Consider the following 22,073-nt stretch of genomic DNA (forward strand, 5'->3'; position numbering starts at 1 on the left):
CAGTATCATGACAGTTAGGAAACATTATCTTCATTTAAATTGAACACTGCAATGTATTCCCAGAAGTTATTATGCTCTTATTTCTCTTTTCTTTTTGCAGTCACAGAAAACATTTCACCCATCACTTGATGAGACTTAGATGTAAGATACAGCTAGCCGGTGACATGGTATATAAATTGTGATTCCGGACATTGTACAAATACATAGAAAGGGATGGTTCCTTACTCTGACAATCTCACCGTCTAATTATACAAGACAAAGAGTAACAGATAGATAACATAGAATACATATACAAAATACATTTTTTTAAATTGATTTCCTCCCCGTCCCATCTCTCTGACCCAGCACCTCAGCCAATGTGTTCGTTCCTCCATTGCTGTCCCAATCGGCCCAACCCACAGAAACACACAGTTATCTACCTTTTCCATTAATTTTCCTCCCAGGGTCACTGCAATTCTGACTCAACACTTAGTTCCCCGACCCCTACTCCTTCTACAGTCTGGTTAAATTAAATTGCTATACCTGTTAAAGGACTGTAACTGTCTAGTCTCTTATTATTATTATAACTATCCACATTATTATTTGTAAGACCTCTTAGTGGCCTATTTTAGAGATACTTAGCAGCAACATCAACTGTGTTTCCCAAGCATTTACCATTTCTGACAACACAACAACTGCGGCACATGTGGTAAAAGGTGGAGGACATCACCCATATACCTTTGCTTTTCTCTCCAGCTTCATATAAAATCTTTCTGTGGGAGAAAAAGAATTTTAAAGACACGGCGAGTGCTTGAAAATCTGCTTGCCATTAAGAGATTCCTAAAATGCCGTAGTAATATAATGCTCTCAGTGCCTGCTGCTACCTCATTTTTAAAATACCACTGCAGCTATCCTATTTTCAGCACGCTAGCTCGTTCAGAGCTAGTACAGGTATGGTTCAAAGGACTAGCTATATTCAAAGAGTGCAGGTGAGAAAAGCCCACAGGTAAGCATAAACAAAGTGACTGTAAACAGAGGGCTAGATGTTGGGGAGGACATGAAAAATTACAGTAGGGTCACAGGAGCAACAATAAGGAAATAAATGGAGGAAAGTGCTCAACAACTTAGAGGTCTTGACACAAAGGCAAAGCGTATGGGGAATAAACAGAACGCTGGAAGTATTAATACATAAGTTAAACTATGACTTAATCGGCACCACAGAGACTTGGAGGGATAAGTCTCATGACTGGATTATTGAGATGGAAGGGTATAGCTTTTTCAGGAAGGACAGGCAGGAAGGAAGGAGGGGTTGCATTACATGTCAGGAAGATATACACTTGTTCTGAGGTCCAGAAGGGGGTGAGGGGGCCGACCAGTTGAAAGTCTCTGGGTAAAGATAAAGGAGTAAGAAACAGAGGTGATGTCACTGTAGGGTATACTACTATAGATCACCAAATCAGGAAGAGGAGGTAGATGATGCCTCTCTAGAACAAACAACAGAAATATCTGAAACCCAAGACTTGATGGTAATAGGGGAACTTAACTACCCAGACATCTGTTGGGAAAATAATATGGCAAAACACAACATTTCCAATAAGTTCTTGGAATTTATTGGGAACAACTTTTTGTTTTAAAAAATAGTGTAAGTAACCAGGGGGGTGGTTATTTTAGACTTGATTCTGACCAACAGGGAGGACTTGGTAGTGAATCCGAAGGTGAAAGGCAGTTTGGATGAAAATGACCCTGAAATGAGTTTTCATGATTCTAAGGTAAAACACAAAGAATTTCAGAGGGAGAAGAACAGAGACACAGGGACAGCAACATGCCATGAACCTCTTTGTAAAACAAATCTGCTATTGAAATAGATAACAACAACAACAAGCACATATCAATCTCATTCTTGTTCACTGGAATCATATGGAAAGAAAGTATTTGCAATATCCCTAATCCATTTGTGAAATGGTACAATCACTAATCAACAGTGATGTTCGAGTTTCTGTCCAGCTCTCATACTGACATATGCTTCCTGGTGATGACTGCAGCATAAAGCATATAAAACAACATTGAAGAGGATTACTGTCTCGCACTATCTAATATATGCTACAGTGTAGTTTACTGTGCTGTTGTACACCTTTAATACCTTTTAGAATTACTGATTCAAAATATAATTCCTTACAGAAAAACAGATAGAAAGCCTGATCTAAAGACCATACTGGGGTCTGATCCTGCAAGCTACTGATTAGAGCTGGTTGGAATCTTATGACTAAACAGCATTTCCCCCCTTGAATATGGTGTTTTGTCAAAACCAAATCGTTTTACTGAAACGTTTCAGTTATGATGGACTTTTGATGAAACACAGGCAGCTTTCCAATGGTTTCCTGCCAGCTCGCCTGGTGAGGTGCTAGGGACTCTAGGACTTCTAATATCCTCAGCTCTGAACAGTCTCACCAGGCAGTCTGCTCCAGGGCTGGAGACCCCAGGACTTCTTGGAGCCTGGAAGCCTCACTTCCTGGCCCCGTAACAGGGATCCTGGAAGCCCTGAGAACCATGGCTCATGTCAGGGCTTTTGAACTCCCTGCAGCAGAGCTGGGAACACAGGTTCCCAAGATCCACAGCTGCTTTCTCCTTGTTAGTCCACTTGCGCTGACAAGGAGCCAGGAGCCTAGAAGCCCTCAGAGCCATGGAGATGGAGCTCCCATGCTCAATTTTGTTTCAAATTTTTTAAAATAAAATGTTTTGATTATTTCAAAAGGAATTTGGGAAGGATCTTCCCTTCTGTAGGAAATGTCAAAATTTCTACTTTTTTATATGAAATACAGTGGGTTGTTTTTCAGAATTTCTTGTAGAACGTGAATTCTGACTTTTGAACATCTCTACTACTGAGCAATTTGTCCCTGATCCAACCGAGTATTTAAGCATATGATCAAACAAGTGCTCAAGTGCTCTGCTGGATCAGGGCCAGAATGCTTAGAACCTTGCCTAAGTCAGTGGGAAGATTCCCTTTGATTTTAATGGAAATTTCCTAAAACCAGAAATATAGCAGTTAAAAAGCTAACAATTTTATATCTGAATTCAATTGAGATTAATTCTAGCATTATGCCCAATGCAATCCCACTGAAGTCCACACACACTGTTGTTCATGCAACCGTTTTATTTACACAGGTATTAAGTTAATGAGAGAAATCCCTATTATGAATCCATGGAACCTGTAGTTTCAAACATTCATCTACCAATGTAACTAAATTGTTCATGCAAACACTTTGCCACAAAAATGGTAGAGGAATTAATGAAGTGATAAATGCTATTTTGTAGTAGAATTAGAGATCTGCAGCTAAAGAGACAAGTATCATGTATTTTATTTTACTATCTCATTATACACTGAGTGTGTTTTAAATACCACTAAAGAAACCATCTTCAGCAAAACCTCTTCCTATTTTGATAACAGATTATGTATTAAAATAAACATATAAAACTCACAGAAAATTACATTTCTATGGTATTAGAAAATACTCTGTCCCTAAATTTGTCTTAGAAGTACCTTCATAGTCACCTGTGACTGAAAAATGAAATTTCTAATTAAATGCTGCTACAAAAAAACAAACAAAGTACAACAAGAAAAGCTGACAAAAGAACTTGTTCTTTGGTGTAACAGGAGTAAATAATCAAGCATGATAATGAAATTGATCCCAATTTATACTTCTCAAGCTGGGACAAAAATGGTCTAAAATATCTAAATAAAACAACATGTAAATCCTATACTTTATCTCAGACATGCTTTTCCAATTCCCATTTTCTTTATCCTTTTGTTTCTATTACTTTTATGTCAAGTAACATCTGTTTCTATTTACTGTAGCAGCAACATGAACTCACTAATTAACTTTAATCATACTTATCTGACATACATTTTATCTATATCTGCAAAGATGTACAGCACACACAACAGCTTATTATTATAAGTTGGGAATTGATTGAAAATTGAAGCCTATTTTACCACTGCTACTTGTAACAGCACCAATAAGTATGCAGACATATGAAATTTGATTTAAAGTCCTCTGGCTGTAACTTTATCTAACTTGCAATTAAGTGTAAGGTAACCCAGCATCGCTATTCCCTGTGGTCATTCTTGACTCCAAAGGCCTTGCATCCCCTAAACCAAACCTTCTATCAAAAGACTGAGTTCACTGTACGGGGTGTGTGCTTGCATCTGAGCCAGTCCATAAAAGCCTGTTCTGCAAGCCCACCCCTCACCTACATGTCTCAGACCCTGCTTACTCCAAACCTCTGCTGGAGTTTTGGGGAAAGAGGCTATCACAAACCAACCTCGCAAAAGGCTCTCAGCCAAAGTTGTTACACACAAACAAAATACAAACCAAGTCTCCTACTGGATTCATATCTTCACCTCATCTAGCTGAAAAAGAAAACTGAAAACTTCCAGGGCAAACAAGTGACCCAATAGGCAAATGGCTGCTCCTGTCTCAGACACTGGCTTCTCCCAGATGCATCAATGGAAGGTGAAAAAAAACCCTGCAAAAACGGTAATTATGGAATAAAATCGCTCATAGGGGAAGTTTTTCTATAATTCATGTAATTAGTGGTTAGTCAATGGCCTGAAGTGGGAGGATTTATATCCCTTTTAAACATTTTTTATCCTATCCAATGGATGCTCTCATTAGCCATATACATTTCCAAATCTTATCTGAATCCTGCTAAGCTCCTGGCCTCAATGATATCTTTTTAGCAATGAGTTACATGGGTTAATTACGGGTTGTATGAACAAGAACCAAAGGAAGACAAAATAAGGCAAAAAGCAAAACCAAAATGCTGATCTAGCCCCCAAAATCAGTTTTCCAAGTGGAAAGACCATAACTTCCATCCCCGGATTTGCTCTCCAGCATCTGATTAAAAAGCTTTTGTTTCACTCCCTTGAAGGGCTAAAGCCAAACAAATTGTAACTGCCATCAGAAGGAGCTAAGAGTCGCCTCTTAAACAGCATCTTACATTGTCTCCCTTAAGCTATGCAGTAACCAAGCAGGGGCACTGGCAAGGTTTGACATTCTCAATCCCTAGCTGGTACCACTCTCCTCTTCCCCTAGTCCAGTCAATCAGGAGCTTCCACCTCTCAAGCCAGCCTGGGCAGACACACATAAAGGACCTTGGGAACTACACCTGGTTAGCAGTTTATGAGTAAACTGTGCCTCAGGCAGAGTTGTGATGGGAACCCATGGTTGTGGGGCATGTCACTACCAGCTGCTCTTAGCATGAGGAAGCCTTGTCTGTGCCCGCCAAGGGTCAGCTTCCTGACACCACCAGCCACAGGCAGCACAAGCGCTTCCCTCTCAGCCCATTGGACTCTGCTGTCCTCTGCAGGTTAGCTATAGGCACACTCCAACCCTCAAGTCCGCCAAGCATTTCCCTGGAATGCCCAGCCCCTGATCCACTGGACACTCACAGAATTCCAGATTCTCTGTTCCCGAATGAACAGTGCCCCACAACTTACCAGTTGCACTTCCACTTAACACACAGCACTTAGATTAGTTCACAGAGAAAGCAAGTATAGGTTTATTTAAGAACAGAGATTCAAATGATAACAATCAAATACCGGAAACAAAGGGTTACATATAAAATAAAATCCTAACATGCACTCTAGAGCCTAAACTTAACTAACAGCACATTATTATGTCACGAGAGCAAAAGCTAATCCAAAATCCTTCCAGCGTCTTACAGCCAGGCTTGGCTGTCATCGTCCCATTACGAAGGAAACCCACTACCAGCTTATTTCACAGGTATTACTTTGCAACCCCAGATATATCAAAACAGTCCTTTGACCTTTATTCATAAACAGGACAACCTCCTACTTTGTATTCCTTTCTGGGGATTTTACGACCTCTTGTTAATTACTTTATCTTGATGAGTTGGGGACTTACTATGCAGATGGTATACATTGTTAAGTATGCAATGCTCAATTTACATATAAATAGGCAGATAGATAAGCATCCCTTGCCTGTCCAAAAGGAACGCATTTGTCAACTCCTGGTGAGCTGCTTTAACTCACAGATGTTAAGAACATAATGTCCAGTGTAGGTAAATAATTCCTTATATATTTGTACATACGTTTTGTAATGGTTATGAGAACTAGTGTGTTACTAGCTTTCAGCAGAGAACTTACATGGCATTTTTAGTGAATTATTATTCATATAACTGGCCCAGGGATTCCCTGAAAAACTCTATCCACCCCCGTGCCTTCTTTATGTTGGTATCAAAAGGTTCCTGGGTCACAATAGAGTGTCTCACAGATGCTTGGCCATCTCTTCTGGCGGGTAGGTGGGAAAGCGGTAGGTGTGAATGGTAGGTCCTTCCCCTACTTCTTGCCCTCTTTGTGGAACCTAGCTCCACTCGGGGAACAAGTTTTGTGGAGTCCTCGTACTCCTTGAGCACCAGGACTGTCATCAGACCCAGAAACTAAAAGAGCTTCTTGTACCCTCTCACCCTCTTGTATCAGAATGTGGCCCATAGACAGGAAAGACTGGGATAGTCTCTCATGATACAATACTATGTTTTCTAAAGCAATATCATGCTTATTTTGCAAGAGGTGATGGGCGGGCTGTTTCAATATTATTCATGCATTTTGTCCACCAGTCCAATATGAAGAGACTGTATTGCTTTGAATTGCACCAGAGATTTCCAAGACAAGATTATCATAGAATCATAGAATATCAGGATTGGAAGGGATCTCAGGAGGTCATTTAGTCCAACCCCCTGCTCAAAGAAGGACCAATTCCCAACTAAATCATCCCAGCCAGGGTTTTCTCAAGCCTGACCTTAAAAACCTCTAAGGAAGGAGATTCCGCCACCTCCCTAGGTAACCCATTCCACTGCTTCACCACTCTCTGAGTGAAAAAGTTTTTCCTAATATCCAACCTAAACCTCCCCCACTGCAACTTGAGACCATTACTCCTTGTTCTGTCATCAGGTACCACTGAGAACTGTCTAGATCCATCCTCTTTGGAACCCCCATTTCAGATAGTTGAAAGCAGCTATCAAATCCCTCTTCCTTCTTCTCTTCTGCAGACTAAACAATCCCAGTTCCCTCAAACATTATTTGTTTAACTAGTTTAAAATCATCCATTAGCAAAATGGAAATCTAATGTTCACACAATTTCTAGGTTAAGCAACTCTTGCTATTTTAGCCAATTCCATGTCAAAAACAGAAGGAAAGTACAAGAATGAAATCACCAGAAAGTACTGTGTAATTCAGTTTATGAGCAAATTTCATATGTAATAATGCCTTTCTGTACTTGATATAAAATGTATTAGAAATAGAATGCTGTAGCTTTAAAGCAGTGGTTCTTCATCTTTACTGAAGCCTGCACCCCTTTGGTTCTCAAAATATGTTCTTGCATCCCTTATCAAAAATCAAAATATGTTCTCACACCCCTTAAACCTAAAAAATATGTTCTCGCACCCCTTCAACCAAAATATATTTTTGTTTGTATATTACAGTAATCATTAAAAATGTATAATGTTAATAAATACATAGGTTTGATGAAACAAAGGAGTTGTACTTACGTGCCTGTGCTTAATTTGTGTTTTTGATGATTTACCTTCTAAAAAAATCTGGCATGTCTTGCACCCCCAGAAAGGGCATCTTGCACCCCCAGGAGGTGTGTGCACCTCAGGTTAAGAACCACTGGTTTAAAGTATTTGAAACATTTGTTTATCTTCACATTATTTCCCTACCGCTAGATTCTCTTTAAATCCAGGGTGTTTCTCTGTAAATAGAACCACTCTCATGCACACTCCTCCTTCTGAATATGAAGAAATCAACCGCTTCTGGGTAAAACTGTGACAAACTATCTCCTAATCATTGGCCAGTGAGGTGCCCCCCACTAAGGAGCAGCAGGAATAGAAGGTGTTAGTTTATTGGGTTGTCTTTACATTTGTGATGGGAAACATCATGTTATGTTCTGGTACAGCAAGACACAAGTTAGCTTTAGTAGTCACAACAACAGTTGCTGCACCACATCAAAAAAAGAGAAAGAAATCTTAATGTTCAAGTGCCGAGAAGTAGAGCAGATTTCATGGTTACTCTGTTTCTGGCAAATTTCTACTTGTGACAGTCTTACAATTTTCACCACATCAGACTTTTCTCTCACAACAAAAGGAGTTAGTTACTACTAACAAACAAGAGTAAGCCGTGTATTATAGGGTGGGAAAAACTCTGTTTACAAATACATATCTTCACTGATTTCTATATACGGAAGAAAACACATACACACACATGAAAGGTAAATTAACTTTAATCATAGGTTTCCAAATTTGAACGGGGCATGAAGATTCAACTAAAAAAAGAAATAACTTCTTATATCACAATGCAGAGAACATAAAACAAGTCCTGTGTTATTGTTGAAAATGAACCTCACAGTGCTTAACTTTAAATGACCTTGTCCTGTGAACATCTTTTCAATTTGCTGAGTGCTAAAAATAACACAATTGTAGCTGCAAAGGATTACCCAGACTAAGATAGGCAGTTGAAAGGCATTCTTTACAGCTTCTGTTAGTTCACACAAAGTTAGTTCACACAAGAGCACAGGAAATACACCTGGATAGCAAGCCCACACACACACACACACACACACACACCATTGAATTCATCAGCCTAGGGAGACTTTATTAAAATCCATGGAGAATTTTTAAATTGAGAAAAAACAGAGCCATAGCAGGAAACAATAACATGAAGAATGATTGTATCCTGTAACAAGGTCAGGAGTTGCTAGAGGGGGCCCTAATGTCAGTCAACATTGATGCAAGAGATGGCGTATGTCAAGGATGGAGAATGGCCTCCGTTGCAGGAAATGCAGTGATACAACACTTAAGGCAAGGGCCATGCCAACTGCTGTAGCTTCAAACAGTAAAACATAATTCTCAGAGATGTGGAATACTTGTCGCTTGCAGGGCTGCTGAAAGTGTTACAGTGGCTTGTAGGAGCCCCATTTACATCTAGCTCAATCCTAATTAAAATTAGTCACTATTAAACCAATATTTACTTCCATTTGTGCATGCATTTGCAGGGGGAGGGATAGATAACAATACCTTAGAGCACTAAGGTTTGGAAGCCTTTGTTTTAACCTTTTATATAGTTTGGTATCAATATAAAGGCTGCTACTGCTGTCCTTTAAACTCAACATGTTTGGAAAGTCAGAGCATTTAAGTGCTACTGTGGTGCTATGTGACTCACGTTCATAGGATTCTTTTTCACTGTGTTGTTAGTCTTTCATTCATCAAGGGTGTAAGAAACTATAGTCTGTCCTCTATAGCAGGAACTGTACCATTTTCTGGACAAAAAGTTATGATTACTTTACAGTGTCAGTTGCTCTACATTGTCAGTCACTGTTCAGCTTTCCTTTGATTCTTTTGACTGGTGTCAGATACAGTTCAACAAAGTACATCCAGATAGTAACAAAGTATTATACAGTTCTCATTTTTCCAATTTTTTCCTCACCTTCCTTGAACAATTTCTATTTAGTTACCACATTTCTAATGTGCCATAATTTGGGGAGGGATGGGAGAAAGCATAAAAGCTCCACTTTTGAAATGAATCTTCAATACCAACTCTCCTCTCCAAACTCAGGGCCAAATTCTACCCTTGCATATGCCTAGGCAACGCCCACTGGAATCGTTGGCAGGTCTGTGTATGTATGAACTGTTAGGACATCCAGGAGCAGAGACTTGTCCAACAGCAGGAGAGGCCAAAGCAGCCTTTTCAGTATACACATGACCAGGAAACGTTTTCATTTTCTGCTGTAAGAAGACTCGGTCTTATGAATTCCTGCTTTTGTCAACTCCAGGTAAGACCAGTTTAATGCCCATGAATGCTACCTAGAAATTACAGCTAATATAGTCTATAGTGGTCCACCTTCTAAAGAAGAAAGACTGAAGAGAATATACTACACAAGTGCTTTGCAGTCTATTACAGAATCCTATCCAATTCAATGTCCCGTTCCTCTGCCACAAAGCCCTAAATTGGGCTGAACCCTGTCCATATCTGTGACCATTGTGTGCTCTCATTCTCTCTCTCTCTCCCTTTCTCAGGGCAGCATTCATTTGGGGCATTTCAACTGAAAGAGCCCCACATGCACCTATAAGGGGCTTTGGCCAAAGCTTTCCTGGTGAAGAGTCTGGGTTGCAGGTCCAGCCTCTGAAACAGTCAAGACTGAGTCCAAACTTTGCCACGTTCACAACATATTGCAAGACCCACCTCTTTGATCAAGTGTTTTCCTACTGGGAGAGTGGAGTACCCTAACTCCAACTGGAGTACACCCTTAGTATTAAAGGCTGTGTAGGAGAAGTAGGGAGTGGATTGCTGTGCTTCCTTCACGGGGGCAATCTTATTTATATTTATATAAGATTAACTAGAGAAGACGGAACTTTAGAAATTAGTTTATAAATTATTGTATAAATAATGCACAGGCAGAATTTGGCTCTTGATCTACTGAAAGCTCAAGCTAATTAATTTACATACCAAAAATTAAGCTGAAGCACTTTCTGCATCATCCCATAGTATTACAAATAAAACTAGTAGCTGAGTTCACTGCAGGCTGTTCATGTGCATCCAAAGGCAGAATTTGGTCCTAACAATGTTACATTGTATGGTCAGCATTTGGAGAGATTTGACATTTTCAGATGGTGCAGTTTCAAGGCCCCTCTTTATGACAAAGCTAACAGATGTATAAAAGTGAGCATGTGACCTTAAAGGAGCTCATTATACCAGATTTCACATTCCTTTGAACACCTTATCACAGCTTTAATTCCATGGCAGTCATACACCATTAGCCCTTTTACTATTGTAAATGCTACAGTGTGAAGTGTTATTTTATTTCTAAAGAAGTTAACAGTGAAATAAGTCAATATATTACCATGCGAAATATGAGTTTTCAATCAAATGTCACTTAAAGTGTCAATGCATTTGCGAAAAAAGCAGTCCAATATTTTTAGTATCCATACAAATATGTTTGCCATTCTCACCAGCACTGTGTTCCCATGCAACAAAATCCTGTCAGCACAGCTAATCCCTATGGATGTCAGAAGAATAAGCCCCAGAAGAGCAAACAACTGCACTGTCAAAACCATGTCATCAACATGCAGGCCTATTCCTAGTATTATTACATACTCCACTGCCTCCAATCACAACCCAGGAAAACTAGAATCCATGTTCAGAGTCATTGGATCTTGAGGAATTGATACAGCATCGCTAATAATCCCACAGAATTCAGAAACTACGTTGGATTTTAAAAAGGAAGCCTTATTTTCGTGCCTTGGATTTGAAGCAGATTAAATAATAGAAAAGGGTAGGCTATTAGGTCATGATTTGTATACTACAGCTGTCCAGTTTGAGTTGACAGACATTCTTTGCAGGGCCAACTGACTGAAAAAGAAAGGCAGAGAAAAACTCTGAGAGTAATAGGTGGACTGTAAAAAAAAAAAAGTTATTGAGGGGAAAAAATGAATGCAACAACAATCAAAGCTGATGGAGTTACTAGAACAAATAGTTAAAGCTCCTTTGTAAACTACAGTTTCCTAAAATGAAGGTATAAAGGAAACTGGATTAGTTCATAGTCCTGAATACACTTCAAGTTGTAATATAGTGTAAATTATTGTTCTAACTAAACTTGGACTAAACCTTCTACAAGCAGGACAACGAGAGAACCACTATGAAAGGTGAACTATAATTTACTTTTTAGACCTTCTGCAAGCAGGACAACGAGAGAACCACCATGAAAGGTGAGCTATAATTTCCTTTTCAGTGAAGTGCTTTGTAAAGAAATATTGTCTTTGCCAACCAGTGTCTATTTTTAACTTTACAGTGGAAGTTATTGTTTAAGTTGTTTTTCTTGTTTCTGAAGCTAACAGTTGCAGAACGGCATAATGCTACAGAATACGTTTCTTGAACACAGAATTCAGGCATTGTAGCAACATTTCCAAATCCAATTTCATTTAGAATGTTAATAAATAAGTGTTTGCAAGGTAAATTGTAGTCACAAAAATCCAAACCTTTCATTTACAGATTTAATACGTTGAATACTGAAATCTCATTCTGTTGTTCTTTTAAGATAGTGTTCCCTGTTACTCATTAATGCACTGTATCCTTTATTTTCTAAGGCTTTTAAATAGTAATTGACTAGAAGCTCTTCTACTTTGAAATAATAGTTCATATTAATGACTCGATGCATCACAAATACAATGTTAAAAGGGATTTATCCACCTATTGCTCTGATTCTCTGGAGCCAAAATAATTCATATGGGATCAGCAGCCAAGACTCCCCAATATATCTTTATTATTCCATTGTATGCATATAAACATAACTTTAGGCAGCATGATGTTTTTAAAGGAATAGCGTTAACCACATATGACAGGTACAAGATATTATTATTTCAGTCAAAGCCAACTGGATCACTGTCAGGAGCCATGGGAGTAGATAATAATTTTAAATATTTAATATCATTGAGTACTCCTGTGACCTCATTTATCATTTTAACAACTGTACTTGACAAATGTTTGCTTAGTGGCTAGATGTTCAAATCTTTAGAAAGTACAGCTGGCATTCAGATAAGGGAATTTCAATTAATAAGCATAAATATGGGTGCATATTTTAAAGAACAGACCTTAAAAAAATCTGGCTCACTGGAAACTGTTGTTGAATTCTCTGTAGTGAAGCCTTTGAAGATTATTGTTTTCTCTAAAAGAACACAAGCATAATTCTTTAAGGTGCAACATGCAATCAAAACAGTAAGTAAACAGGGACTGTGCTTGCAACTTTAACATACAGTGGCTCAGAATCACCATCACCATAGAAAGATAAACATTACAATTTAATATCCTTGGGAACTATATGGAAGTGTTTCATTCCTATGGGTATGCAGCAGCTAGAAATCCATCATATTTTTATGGCAAGGGGCTGATGACTAAGCTTGCTAAAAGTTATCTGCATTTAGGATAAACCATGGAAAGTAGCTCAGTTTGAAACTAGTGAAAAATTGTCTTTAGTCTACATTATATGAGGTTTCCAAAATTTTATCTAGGACTGATTCATACTATTCTGATGTACCAAACTGTGAAACAAATGTGCATTATTGTCCATTACCAAAATGTACATCTTTTCTCTATTGTACCAATGTTTGTATTACCAAAACACACTGATTATAAATTAGTTTCACCACATTATCACTTCTTTTACTTCTTGTGCAGGTGACTTGCTTTTGGTTTCAAGTATCATTGTACTAATGCATATGGTATGTGGATGCCCCGAAAAGTGCCTATGTCATCAAACTTCAAAGACAGTGGACTGCAGGAATCAAGGACTTGTTGAAATTCCCTCCCACGTACCTCCTGAAACTCTAATATTACAGTTGCAGAATAACCATATTTGGAGAATCAACGAAAATGCATTCAGTGAAATCCCTTTGCTCAAAATTTTAGACTTGTCTAATAATTCTGTTTCAAATTTGTCATCGGGTGCTTTCCAAGGACTACGATACCTACAGGTTCTAAACCTAACCAAGAACTTGATTCATTACCTAGAAAACAAGACTTTCAGTTCCCTCCCTCAATTAAAAGAACTGGATTTGTCCTCCAACAGTATATTAAATTTGCCTGAAACTCTAGGAAATAATACAGGGAATATAACTTTATTGTCTGTTAAGTATAACAAGCTTCAAAGACTGGACAGAATTCTGCTGGAATCCCTCCCAAATCTGAAAGTTGTTCTTTTCAAGAATAATCCATGGCAATGCACTTGTCATGTCATTGGCCTTAAACTGTGGCTAGAGAGCTTTTTATACAGAGGTAAGTAATTTTCTCTATTAGATAAAATGCAAAGAAAATGGCTTAACATATACTCGACCTGTCTGAGCTACCATGGCTTTGATACCAGAATGCACTTAAGCACATATTTAACTCTCTTTCTCTTCTCTGGACTAGAGTTCGGCAAATAACTGATTTTTAAGACTACTGGAAGTTCAAGAACATAAACTCAATTTGGATTAAACTGAATCCAAAATTTTAAATAAATATCGGTGAATCAAAGGAAACGTAGTTTGACCCAAAGCATTTTGTTTCCAGACTTTTTAATTAGGCTCAATTAAAAAAAAAGAAAGAAGAAGTAGGAGGTAACGGTTGTGATGCCAGCGCCCACCTTATAACTTTTTGCTCAGTACTTAGGACACTCACCTGGGATGTGGGAGACCAGGTTTGAATCCCCACTTTGGAGCAGGGATTTGAACCCTCCGAGGTTAGTACCTACCAGGCTATTAGCTAGTCTGGAGAGGTCCCTCTGAGTGTCTCCTGGTGAAACTGCTTCCTTTTGTACAAATTATTATTCATCCTAGTAGGGACTTGAGCCTGGGTCTGCCCCACTTCAGCTGAATGCCCTGACCACTGGGCTAAAACTTATAATACAGAAATACACAATGCCATGGTAAAGAAAAAATGAACTTTCTATGTAGTTTAAAAGCAGCACAAAGTTGTTTAGCCATATCTCCACCTGCGTTTAATCTCTTCCATTCATAAATCCATTAGTTATTCTACATAAAAAGAGAATAAGACTTAACTCTGTTTTTTGCAAGTCAGAAGTTGTCTCGCTCTGCTTTTGAATGGCATTGCTATGCTTTGTTCTGAGCAGCTTTAGAATCCAAGATGATTTAGATAAAAGAAAAAAATCATTTATAATTCTAAAATTTTTGGTTTTTTTTTAAAATGTATCTGTTTTATATGCAGTGTAGGCAGTGAAAGGTATTAAACATTAAAGGAAGATCTGGCCCTGATTGCTGTGGGAGCTAGTCAGATTTTTGAGACATCAAAAGAACAAGACAATCTTATTTCCTCTAAAATAAATATTGATGCATGAATGTGATACAAATATTTCCTTGGTTTTCTATCTGTATGTAGGTCATAATATTGACATGGTACAATGCAACAGCTCATGTGAAGATGCTCTGTGTCTTCTGTTTGCCCTCTGTAACACTATTGCTATTCAGTATCCATTGATGGCCTTCACTCATAGTTACATGGGCAGGAATCTTGAAGATGAGATTTGGTTTGTGCACAGAAGGGAGGAAGGCTGAAGAGATGAGAATGAAAGGAAATAACCCATGACAGATTGTCCTTTGTTGTGCCTAAATAGAGTTGCTTTAATCATTCAACAAACAGAAGACTTACTGTGGAACTAACCAACTAATTTCCATTCCTTATTTCTCCTTCTAATTAACTTTTAAGTGAGTTTGTGCAAGAATAATTTTAAACCTTGCAAGAATAGCCTTAAAAACCTCACATGTTGGTTACTAGAAATGTTTAAAGTTCATATGCACACTTCCTTGTTAACAAGAAATTTATATAAGTGGACAATTTATATGTCCAATTAGTGAATTGGTAACCAATAGTCAAGTCTCCAAATGTTTCACCACAAAATTCTTGCTACTATCCAGTCACCCGCTGACAAATAGAGTATACCACAAGTAATCACTAAATTGCACACATACCTCAACATTTTATTTTTATTTCAGGAATTACTGCCATGAGAAGAGACATATTTCTTTTTACAGTATCTCTCTTTTTATGCTGTGGCCAGATCATTGGGCCAGTTCCTTAGCATGCCCAGTGCAGATGGAAATCAGTATTTATTGTCTACCTGAAGGAAATGGTTAGCATAAGGGGAATCTCCAGCACAAGTTAAGCCATTCCAGCTGGGCACAACTTAAAGTGGACTTGAGGCTGTTTTAAATTGTGCTGGAGGCACAGTGCCCAGGCATTCTAGGAGTGAGAAGTTGGAATGATGGTGTAATAGCATCTCCAGAGTCATCTGTTCTAGAAGCAGCACTGGCACAGATAAGGATCTGGTCCACTGGATCTATGTTAAAACATGTACATTTAATTAAGTTCCATCAATACAAGATGCCTAATATTTGGCTAGGTAACAGGTAGAAGAGGTATTAGTTATAGAAAATAATAAATAAAATTAAACAAGCTTTTAAGCCAGTGATATGTGCAATTTATCAAAATAGTTAACGGGCTGAGTTGAAAGAGTGGGTCTGTAATTTAACTGATAAAAATCAGTTTCCTAAGGGCTTTCTCTCCTGAGGTTAAAATCATACTACTTTCTAGACTTTTAAAATATTAAGTTATTTCTTTCAGCCTCCAGGCTTTTGTTAAATTTTCCTGAACCTATTCCCCAGAACAAATTTTAGCAGGGGTTGTGAATTCTGTATGCAGCGGAAGGTAATGATCCAAGATAAGCATATCAGATTATCTTAATTACTATGACAGCAGCACAGCTTCTTTAGTTTATCTCAGAAACACAGCCATTGTTTGGCAATTCAGTGATTTTTTTTTCTGGTCTCACCTTTGCTTTACACAAATTTGTCCAAGTTGCAAAAAAACGAAGTGAAATGCAACACACAATCCCATTTTAACAGCCAGTGTTGGAAGAAGTCTAGATATTCTGTACTCTAATATTTCTCTAGTATTATTCTTCTGTAACTTATACTAACCAAAATGAGTTATGTTCCTGTAACAGCGTAGCTGGCCCCTTAAATGAAACTGGGCTCAACGCTTGTGTTCCAGTCAAGTGCATCCTAGCTTGAGGTAACAAGGTGCATGGGGCTGGCTGCAGGGAGTTATAAATGAGAGTTCAGAACTGAGAGTCCAGAACACTGATAGAATTTAGAAACGAAGAAAGAGTTCTGAGAATAAAGAGCACTCAGAGGAGGGGATGCCCCTAACAGCGGACCAGTGAGAGTTCCCTCATTGAGCAGTGAAGTCTGCTGGTGAAAGCAGAAGGTATGAAGGCAGTCAGGAGGTCACCTACAAGTTTCCCCTGGCCCAACAGCCATGATCAGAGAGAGCTGAAGGCTGGGAGAAGCAGAGGGAAATGCCTGCTGGCTCTCTGAGGTGGACAGCTACTGCTGAAGGGCCAAAGAGAGCTGAAGGGTATATGTACTTGGAGGGGAGGAGGGGGTGGTAAATGCCTACAGACATACAGAAAGGAACCGGAATAAGCGGGAGAACAACTGATCTAAGAGCATTGGGATGCCCAGAGCCTTGGAGGAAAGACATGTCTGTTGGGCCCAAGAAGTGAAACACACCCTTTTGGCTTGGTAGGATTGTCTCATGGAGTTCTTTCTGCCATTGGAGAGGACATCTCATACTGCCAACGAACACTCCTGTGCTAGCAGGGGCATCCACCCAAAAACCAAGCTGTCCGGTGAAGCATCCATGGACAGGGGTGCCAGAGTCTGTTGCTATGTTCTGTGAGCACTCCCGGAAATGTCAGGAGTGGGAGGGGGTGGAGAAGAGGAGGAAACCAGAACTGACAAGCCCAGAATGGAGCAATCGGGATGACCATCGCCCTTTCCAACTGCAGTTTCTGAAGGACACGTGACAAGAGTGATAAGGGAGGAAAAGTGTAGTTGATTCAGTGACCATGAAGAACTTTGTCTAGCGAATGGAACAGTTGAGGCATCTGAGATCCAAGACTGGTCTAATCTCCCCTTCTTGTGTACTAGAAAACAGTCTGAATACTTGAAAGGCTCCACTGCGCCTCTACTCAGAAGGGAATCCACCTCTAGGGTAAGAATACCGTTGTGAGTGTGATCCCTGGCATGGGATCAGCACAGGGGATGTGGAAGAGGCAGAGTCACCAACTCAATAGTATAGCCATGTCGAATGACACCCAGGACCCACTTTGTCTGCTGTTATCGCTCTCCATGCTGGCAGAAAGTTTGAAATGGCACCCAAAAGGGATGGCTGGTCAGATCATTGGGGTGCAAAGTAGTTGATGGCTCTCTAGTTGCACTCAGAAATATCGCTCAGCAAAGATTGGGCGTGTTGTGCAGATGACTTAATTGTCAAAACATGTGGATGGGATCTGTGGGCCTTTGGGCATTTCTGTGGAGGCTCACAGATGGTAGAACTGGAGTGATGCGCTCCAATATGACCAAGCTGGTTGATTCTGCTGTTGCAGCAGTGGTGCCCAAGGGGTCGAGGATCAGTTGCTCCGGGGCTGAGCTAAAATAGGGTATTGCCATGGTGCCATTGGGACCTTCTGATAGGTATGTCTTCAGAACGGGTAGCTGACCATGAGTCACATCTGGATCATCAAACTCAGAGGAACCAGAGTCCTGTGCAATTGATGGTGCCAATGGAACAGGATGTATTGTAGGAATTCAGCCAGAAGGTGGCAGATTTGAGACAGTGGATGGGGCTCTCTTAGTAGGCAAGAGTTCTGGAACACATGGAGACCTCATCCTTTCCAGGGGAGGACAGTTGATGAGGTCCAGGAGGATTTTCGAGTCTCTCTGAATCAACAGCTCCCAGTGTATGGATAGAACTGGGGCCAGTAAAGGGATCCATCTCTGGACCAATGATGCTGATGCAGGAGGGGTATGTGGGTCTGGAACTAGTGGGTCTGGTGAGCAACTTTTAGTTGCTCTTGTGGGCCTTGGAACGTGGTGCTGCTCCATGGCCGGAACTTGTGGACAGCACAGCATCTTTCTTAGACCTGGAGAAAGACTTACTGTCATGCTTATGTGCATGTTCCCATGAACTCACGACTAGGTTCTGAACTAACGGTCTATGGTAGAAGACACACTCTTGGGTTGTTCAGACCAATGTATGGGTGGGGGTTCCTGACCAGGATCTGACTGCAGCCCCATGTTGACTCACATGAGGTGCTTTTTAAGAATGAAGACTCTGCCTTTCCATGAATGAGCAGGGAAGGAGAGGCAGATACTGCATCTGGACACAGTGTGGGCTTCCCCCAAACAGTACAGGCTGTACTCATCATTGAGGGAAAACAAGCAAGGGCAGAATGCACCAACTTTGAATCCTGGCCTCTTTGGCATAATCCAATATCTACTACCGGTTGCTGGACAGGGGGATTGTTTGGCAGAAAATGCAGAAGCACCATCCCAAGTCCTTAATCATACCAAAGTTTTAGAAACAAGAAACTTACTACAGAAACAGCAAAAATCTTGACTATATATGGTACAGAGACTGGATGTGGTAGGGGGTAGAGTGAGATGGGGATTGTTTGGCAGTTAACCACTGAAGCGACATCTCTAGCTCTTAAATCTATAAAACTTCTAAAAAGAAAAAAATCACTATAAAAACTGAAGAATCCTAAATATGAAAATAACATTTTTTTTCTAAAAAGTTTGGAAAATGCATCACTAAGGACAAGAGGACAGCAGCAGCTCTGATTTGGACCACGCGGTGGTGAGAAGGTACTGAAGATGTGGTCGGTCTGCCCCCCCCTTTATCATCTTGGGTGAAATTATGAGGCAGTGCAAGTGTGCATGCATGGACCGATGGGCATAACTACTTGGAAAAGCTCCAGGCGCTTGCACATAACTCCCAGTGGAATACAGATGGGGACCATCAGTTGAAGAAGAATAAAATATTTCTTGAACTGAAGGCAACTCAAGCAATTGATTCTTGTTGCATATACTTAATTATAGAGAATGTTTTAGTCAAGGTAGAATTCTAGTTTTCCATTCCAACATATCCTTTCAGTCACTCATAACCATGGAAAGATCAGAGCTGCAGAATTTGGATCTTCAGCCATATCTACATTGAAAATGTCCATGTTTGGAAGTCTTTGGATCCAGGCTTTTGGTTTGACCTGTTACAGATCAGGGATTCAGCCGCTAGGCTCTGATTCATCTTGGAACATGGCCAGTATTTGTGGGGAAGATGGCCTTAGGAATTTGGTTTGGGTGCATCTTAACTCACCACCTTCTAAAACAATTTCTTTTTAAGATTCAAATTTCCATGTCTGGCCACAATAGGAGAGGAAATTTGAACTGACTTGATTCAGTTACTTTTGAATTACGCAAACATGAAAATATACTATGGTTCTAGCCCTAACCAGTGGCTATGGGGCCACGATACATGGGATGGTAAGGGAGCTGAACTCTGATACATATGTGCTCTAATGCACTAGGGACTGATCCTGCCCCACTGCTTGAGCAGGAGTGAAAAGGCTCCTTACTCCATTCCCCCCACACCAAATTCACCCAGTCAGCAGAGAGCAGGAACAAGCCCTAAAGGCTGCATGGGGAATGTGTCACTTGCAGGTTTAACTAGTGTAGATGGTGGATTCTCTGTAACTTGAAGTCTTTAAATCATGATTTGAGGACTTCAGTAACTCAGCCAGAAGTTATGGATCTATTACAGGACTGGATGGTTGAGGTTGTATGGCCTGTGATGTGCAGGTCAGACTAGATGATCAGAATGATCCCTTCTGGTCTTAAAATCTATGTATCTATAATAAAATACACAGGATGTGCTGTACGGACAAGTTTGAAATTAGAAATTTCAACAGCTTTATTTTTCTAACTTTTGTATGGAAAATATTGGTTTTGGCATGTAATGTGAATGGTATCATGCTTTTATAAACTATGCAGAAAAAATCAGGGCATATAGAGTATTTTATTTTCACAATTTGCTTCATGGCAAATGTTAGCACATAGTGCCAGAACCATCCCTACTGTGAATGCTAATAGGAAATGTTTACAGAAGACATATTGTTTCCATTTATGTTTATTAAAAAAGTAGTGGTAAGAATGTACCTAGTAACAATATCTCTTTTTTCATTTATGGCTTTATACCTGCCTATTTTTATATTACTGGATGTGTGTGCACGGTGGTGGTGGTGGGGGGGTGGAGTTTGTTTTGTTTTACTATAAACATTGATAAAGTACAGGTAAGTTTACTCCTAATTTATTACTGGTTACAAGTAATTGCTTATTTGAGTATATAAAAGTGTTATAATCCTAGTGTTTAACTAATTGGAAATATACACAAAATAATATATGGCTGTAAATTCTTTAAAAGTAGAAAAATGAAGCAGTTTATAAATTCCATTGGGCTTCATTTAGTTTTTACATACAGAAAATTCAGAAAGCCAAAGAGCTCAAGATTTTAATATGTTCTTTTCAGGAGGAATAAGTGATGGCATTATATGCTCAACACCAGAAAATCGGAAGGGAAAGGACCTCCTCAAAGTTCCTTATGAGATGTACAGGACATGCCCTCCCACAGTGGCTCATGTTCATCTGGCTAATATTCATCACCATAGCTCTGAGCACAGAAGTTCTCTGAAGCATACTCATCACAATGAAAATGGAGAAAGTAGCCATTCAGACTGTGAACCTAAACCGAAGCCAAGGCCAGTTAGTTTGCGTCATGCAATCGCCACTGTAGTAATAACTGGAGTTGTCTGTGGAATCGTGTGTCTAATGATGTTGGCAGCTGCTGTGTATGGTTGCGCCTATGCTGCAATTACTGCTAAATACCACAGAGAACACTTGGCCCCAGTAACAGCACAGGGGAGTCCTGAAGAAAAAGAGCCATTTGATAGTTCCTTGGCTTAAGTTACTTTTGGTCTTTGGTTTCACTCAAGTAAGACTTCTCGTTTCAATCAGAAGCTTAGTGTCAACTAGGATTGATTTACTTGTTACTCCTGTATTTTGATTTTTCACATTAAAACAGTTTCTGTAAAATAGACATTCATTCCTGAGAAGCAATTTATGTTGAGAGGTTATAGAGGAAATAAATATATTATTTATGTTTTGCGCATGCATACCTTCTGAAGTATTACATGAAGATGTGAGTTTAAGATTAATTAAATCTTCATGTAACCACTTTAAAATATTCAATTCTCCATGAACTAGTCGATGTGTAACATTAGTACAATACATGGCAATTACAGACAGTCACAAGCCATCACAAGTGAGATTTCTGGAATGGAAAATGCAAAGCAATTTTAAGTGGCTTGGTAAAGCTTGCCTAGTATGTACCTAAGGAATATACGGCAGAATAGTAACCTCAAAGTACAGGTCATACTAGATAGTAGTAGAACTGGCCAAATTATTCACCGGAAATAACTGACCCAACAATTTTTTCAAAATAAATTTTTTGCAAGCACATTTTTTCCACTATTCTACCTGTTCTACTAGATAAACCATTTTAATATTGCATCCATGATGTAGTTTATGAGATGGAAAATCCATAATTAGCTATAGCAGTTCACTTCTAGGCCACA

General features: G+C 39.4%; 2 protein-coding genes across 2 annotated transcripts in view; one reads left to right on the forward strand and one right to left on the reverse strand.

The window, feature by feature from the left end:
• Positions 1-22,073, reverse strand: part of CACNA2D3 (calcium voltage-gated channel auxiliary subunit alpha2delta 3) — a 689,427-nt gene that overhangs the window by 93,888 nt on the left and 573,466 nt on the right. The gene's annotated exons all lie outside the window — the stretch shown is intronic.
• Positions 11,646-21,535, forward strand: LRTM1 (leucine rich repeats and transmembrane domains 1). The gene is made up of 3 exons (XM_050960594.1): positions 11,646-11,757; positions 13,223-13,819; positions 20,969-21,535. The coding sequence occupies exons 1-3, from the start codon at positions 11,751-11,753 to the stop codon at positions 21,400-21,402; spliced, it is 1,038 nt and encodes a 345-aa protein (XP_050816551.1). The 5' UTR covers positions 11,646-11,750; the 3' UTR covers positions 21,403-21,535.

Source organism: Gopherus flavomarginatus, chromosome 6 (assembly GCF_025201925.1).
Source record: "Gopherus flavomarginatus isolate rGopFla2 chromosome 6, rGopFla2.mat.asm, whole genome shotgun sequence".
NCBI lineage: Eukaryota > Metazoa > Chordata > Testudines > Testudinidae > Gopherus > Gopherus flavomarginatus.